A 6087-nucleotide genomic window follows, 5' to 3' on the forward strand; every position below is an offset into this window, starting at 1 on the left:
AAGCTTCTTGAGCTCGGCCATCGACTCGTTCAGCTCCTTGCTGTTCTCCGCCTGCTCCTTGAAGGACTTGACGAATTCGCTCCAAAAGCTCATCGTTCTACGCTCCTCCCTGGTCGGTACTGCCGCCCACGACACCTGCCACCCGCGTATCAATGTCAATATCATCATTACGCTGCGAGATGCATCACCATTGCTCTCTTCCTCGCTCGCTGTGGAACAAATTTTTGAAACATAATTTTGAAGCATTGACGATTTGCGCTCTTGCGTACCCTCGTGCGGCAACCTTGTTCGGACCGGGTGGTGAAGACGTGAGCGGACCCGTAAATGCCATTCGAGTAGGACGGTCGCAGAAGCAGGGCACCCCCCCTGTAGGGTCCAAGAGCATAGCAGCTTCGTGATGGGCCAAGGGCAGCTCTTGCGGCTCGCATGTTTCTTGTGTAGCGGAGAGAATGGATCTTACAAGAAACGGGCAGGAAAACATAATTTTCCCTCTTTTTCTAGGAAACCGGAAAAACCAACTATTGTTCTTCAGTGTGAGTGTTGGTGAGAGAGCAGACAAGTGGGAGCACATGTTTGTTGTAAAGCAGAAACAAGACAAATAAAGATTGTTGCAAGTGCAATACAAGAGTGGTTTGACCTCACTGAGGAAGGATGCTTATTTGTATTAGAAGTTGAAGATGTTCTTATGTTGTGAGATGAGGTCATGCACATGCTTGATTTTGAGGTTGTATAAAAATGTAACTTTCATTTTGGTGGAGCAGCTGTCTGCTGTTGGTGGGTAGCATAAGAAAAAGCAGGTGGGTATCATGGTGGATGTCTAGGGCACCAATTGCTGGCCAGGAGTATTGAAGCTGATGATGCAGTTTAAGGAGAGGGAGTTGGGGTATGAGGAAGTTGTGGAATCAGAGTCTGAGTAAATTGAAATGTTGTGATGATGAAGGTCCCCTAATGACTCTGTGATGCCTTCTCTCCTTGAGCACACATAAAGACACTCAACAGCCTCACAGGTATAAATACTGCCATTGAAGTTGATGCAACACACTCTATTTCCTCTTCTATTCACTTCACAACTAGTACATTTCAATTAACTTGCACATGCCACTGTTGTGGTAGATTGTGAGACCTACATCACACTGTCTGCCCATAAGGCCAGCCCAGCAATTTGTCAACCAGTGCAACACCTCCAGGAGTGATGGCAAGCACAACACCCATGTTGACAGTGGCAGCAGCTATGATCAGCACAATTCCTACAGCCACAGGGACCCATGTTGATGGTGACAGAGGCTACAAGCAACAAGGCACCTTCAACCAGAACCTCTGCTATCCACTTGCCTACAACAATACCCACAACATCAAAGTCCACCAAATGGATGTCAACATGGCCATCCTCAATGTGCTGACAGACAAGATCTACATCACTCAACCTCAAGGCTTTGTTTACACAATGCACCTAAACACATCTGCCACCAGTACAAGAGTATGTATGGTCTGAAACAGTCCCCCTACAATTGGAACAAGACCTTTGACAATCATCCATGCACCTCTGGCTTTCAAACCCAATGTAGATCCATGATGATACACAACCATCAACTCCCAATTTGCCCTGTTGACATCTGAGGCTTGAAGCACCTCTTCCAGAGCATCAAGGAATATGTACAGAACGAAAAAGAAGAGGCACATGACAGAGGAGAAGAAGAGGTGCACAACAGAGAAGAAGAAGAGGTGCACAACAGAGGAGAAGAGGCTGCAATGGAGGAGAAGAAGAGGCCATGACAGAAGAACAAGAAGGAGGGCATACCATCTTGAAATCAATAATTCTTATCAATAAATCAATAAATCAAGAATTTAGCAGGATCAAGTTATAGGTGTGCCTTGATAGTTTATTTTTGTAAGTGGTGGTTTGATTTCCATCACATCTGCAAAGGCCGTACACTGTCCCTTGATGAATACACCTCTGATTGATGTTCTCAATTAAGTTAAGTGAAAAATTAAAGGTGAAACATCACAAAACACTGTATTCATCAGAGCTGCCTGCTTGGTTCCTGACCTTGTTGACTCTCACTGCTGTTGTTGTGATGTTTGTGCTTGGTGTCCCTTGAGGTTGATGTTTTTGATTGTTGGGTGACCAGCCAAGGAAGATGCAGGCCACAGCTGGTGTGGCACAAGGAGGCATGTAGTTGAGGAGGGAGGTGGTGTTGTCTTCTCTGGCAACGGCAGTGAATATCCTCTTGTAGAAGAGAGATGCTGAGTAGCAAGGAGATGTACCAAGGAGATGTACCAAGTTGGGGCCTGAGCAGAGGTGGAGAGTATTTGCTGCACCACTTCTTGATTGGGGAGTTTTTTTGCCACCTTTGAAACCTTGATGATGTCTTGGGTGAGCTGAGACTGGTCGTTGGGAATGTAGTGCTTGTTCTCAAAGCCAATGTAGACCATGAACACTCCTGGGGATGAAAGTGTGGCAGAGCCCCAGTTCTGCCACGCCTCAGGGTGTGGCTGTATGGCCCACCAAGAGAAATGCGAGGGAAATGGGATTTTCCCTGGATTTACCACCAGAGATAACTCTCCTATATTATACGTTACCAAGGGGTAAATAAAGGACTTCTTCTGACACCACCAGGACAGGACCTCCCTGAGGCCCATCTACCTGAGACCCAACTGGTCCAGTTCCCCTACTCTCCTACAAAAGGACATCATTGTTAAAAAAATATCATGTATGTGTATGTGACCATTTTGGAGGTGCTGATTACCATTATGCTGGATACATCCTATGCACAGAGTTGGGGATCAGCCTGGAGATCAGCCTCAACAGAGTGTATGGGCTGTTATGCAATGCAGGTCTGATGGAAGCCATGATGCTTGCAAGCTCTGTGGCACTACAGGTCAAGATGATTACCCAAACAACATTGCACACCCAGTTGGTGTCATCCTTGTGGCAAATTGAGTGTGCTGTTGAGACTTGATGATTACTGTCAATGATGACTCTGGCTTGCTGTTGTGGTGGGGCACTCACTATAAACTCATTCCTCCACAACAGTACAGAAGACACTCACCAACATTTATATGCCCATGATCATGACAAGGGAACACCTGCACAAAAAATACTGCAATACAGTGGAAATGAGTGATGAGGAGTGCCTCAGTGATCAACACTTTCAATAACTATTTCAACAGTATTTCAGCCATGTTAAGTTTTTGAAATTTACTCACCTGGGTACCTGTACCACCTGTCAGTATCATCAATCATGGACTTCAGCAGAGAAATCTCTACCTGCACCAAGGTCAGTATGGTTGTGGCCCTGATTTCGCCATTTCAATCCTTCACCACCATCTCCACCATGTGCTCTCCACTCCTGGAGCTGAAGCACCATGGCTGGTGGAGAAAGATAATCTTTGGACAAACCCCCTTGTATGGATAAACAACTACATGCTCCCTGCTGAGGAACCCCTGCCAACAAACTCAATCACTGCTTTGAGTGCAGTTGAGTTAGTGACTCCAGGGAACAACTCCTTCAGCATTCTTGAAATCTGTGAACAACAGCCAAGGCAAAGACTTGCTGAGGATATTGACCAAGAGGTTTAAGGATGGCCAGTTCCTCTCAACTGTGATTCCTGAAAAGTGATGGTGGTCTCTGGTAAACAGACTTTGATTGTTGGTTTGGAATGGAAAAAAAATTGTGGGAAGCAATCATTTACTCCACTAAAGTGTGGCCAGGGTCCAATGGGTGTAGCATATGTGCTGACAGAGGTGGGCAGCACTCATGTGAGCTATGTCATGGAGAGTATATATACCACCTTGGAAGGCATTGTGGCGCACAAAGTAGCTGTTGATGTGCTCAACAACCCTTGCTCAATGCCAGGACAGAATGACATGTGTTTCCATGTCATGGTGGAAGCCCAGATGTGACCATCATACAATGATACCTGTAGGCAATTTGCAAGCACACAGTGAAAGACAGTTGCATATGTGGTGTGTCAGGAGAAGTACCTGACAGGGGAAGTCCAGTGAATGGTTGTATGGTGACAACCTGTTGGACCACTGTATCTCATTCATTGTGTCTAGCAGGAAGACTTGCCTGAAATCACCAAAGCTTAGTTGTGGTGGTACACACAAGGTAGATTCATGTGGTGGACAAAATGAGTGGTCACCTTGGTAGTGCAACATGGCAATGTTCACTGCACATTGGATAGCCTCTTTTGTGCTGCATGTGTCCATGATGGTGACCAGCCACCTCTTCCAACAATCAGTGAAGCCTGTTGATGTCAAGTTTATGATCACCTTTAGCTACCAATTTTTCAACTTCCATTTCTTCCATGATTCCTCCAGGATGCCAGTGATTAGGGACAAGGCTTACCACACCCAAGGAGAATGGTCTGAGCTGTATCAACGCCTCACTTCCATTCCTCAAGGTACTTGTAATATTCTCTTGCTCCAAAAAAGTGCTCACACTCCAAGTTACTTGCTCATGGCCAATTACTGCTTGCACTTTCAGGAGCACCTCACACCATCCCTCCACAACTATTTCCTCCTGAAGTTATTACCAAGTTGGATGAGAACTGCAATGCTCCATTGTTCCTTGACTCTGAACTTGAGGAATGGGCAGACCTCTTTGAAGCTCATGTTGCCTTGACTGCATCTTCCCAGCCCACCTGCAACCTGATGATTTTTGATGGCCTTACAGCTCACCCCATCACTAATCCTCTCCTTGATGGTCCTCTTCCACCTACAGACCAGGGCCAAAGTTGTTCAGTCTCAAACCTCTCCTGATGTTTAATGCTGCAACTTTGATCCTGGTCTGTGGGTTGCTGTGTGTACTGATTCAATACCCAGGACTTTTGGATTGGTAAGATCATCAGTGTCCTTTGAAAGAGGCTCAAGAGCAAGAAGAAGCTGAAAAAAATAGCACCACTGGACCCAGCTCCATCATGGAGATGTCACAAGATTTGCTCTTAGCACTGGAGGTAAGTGTGTTTGATTTTGAATGAAATGTAGTACTTAATAAATCTCACCAATCCTGTACTTTCTTCAGGTTGATGTGACAGCCCAAACAAGACTGCCAGAGAGGAGCAAGTACCCTGCCAACTGCCATGGCCACTGATGAGGAGCTGTTGAAGCTCCTGAAGGAGGTATGCTTTTCATGCTGTTTTTGTGAAGCCAAATTATGCACCACAACTGCAGGACATTCTATCTCCATTGATATCTCCACTTCATGCCTTCTGATTCTTGACAATGCTTCCATCCATCACACTGATTCTGTCCATGCAGCACTTGACCTGCTTTGTGCTGATGGGTTTGACTTTCTTTTCCTCCCCTTACTCTCCCTTCCTCCATCCAATTGAGTATGCCTTCTTGAAAAAATGTCTGCCACACCACCTCCCACAACTGAGCTGAACTTGAAGCCTGGATTGTGGAGGGACTGTGCACTGTGACGCCAGTGGATGCACAGGGCTGGTTTGGGCACATGGTGCACTACTTCCACCAGTGTGCTCTCACTCTCCCCTGCTGCAGCAAGCCCCTTTCTCTGGAGTACTTCACCCCCACACATGAGGATCTGACCTTGCTCAAGCTGCAGTGCCAATGGCATGCCTTCACTACCACAACACAGCTTCCTCAACTGCCTGCGCCTGTGCCAACTCTTCCTCTCCCTCCCTCCTCTTCCTCCTCGTCAGCTTGTGTTCTTCTTCGCCTCCTTTGGCCGATTGGTCAATAAATCAATTTAAAAAAAAAGGCTTTGCGTCCCTGACCACCAGGAATTTCATCCGACTGCCAAAAATAGAAGCCTGAAAAAAGCCCCAACGATCCGCCCCAGTTTTTTTCAGTAACAATAGTCGTTACAAACAGCAAAAGAGAAACAGCACCATGACGTCGCACTCCCTCTCCAACTTCAACAAGGCCCCCGTATGAGTTCTTCTCCAGGCCGCACTGCAGCGAGGCGTGCATACTAACTAATAAGGTTCGACACCCCAGATCCAGAAGTTTGGCACCCAGGCTACAGCGCCCCCGAAGGTGAAGATCTTCAGGTGCGGCGAAAAGCATGACAAGGGGTACGTGGTACTCCTCAATTGATTTATGACTGGGCTGGCTTTGCG

General features: G+C 46.6%; 1 protein-coding gene across 1 annotated transcript in view; it reads left to right on the forward strand.

Moving 5' to 3' along the window:
* Window positions 1-5857: 5857 nt before the first annotated feature.
* Window positions 5858-6087, forward strand: part of ACA1_120250 (doublecortin protein) — a gene marked incomplete at both ends in the record, with an annotated part of 825 nt that continues 595 nt past the window's right edge. The window contains 2 exons of the mRNA XM_004338713.1: window positions 5858-5896; window positions 5966-6060. Of these exons, the coding sequence (XP_004338761.1) occupies window positions 5858-5896; window positions 5966-6060 (134 nt within the window). The remainder of the gene's footprint in view (window positions 5897-5965; window positions 6061-6087) is intronic.

The sequence above is a fragment of the Acanthamoeba castellanii genome, assembly GCF_000313135.1.
Source record: "Acanthamoeba castellanii str. Neff unplaced genomic scaffold scf7180000084675, whole genome shotgun sequence".
Taxonomy (NCBI): Eukaryota; Discosea; order Longamoebia; family Acanthamoebidae; genus Acanthamoeba; species Acanthamoeba castellanii.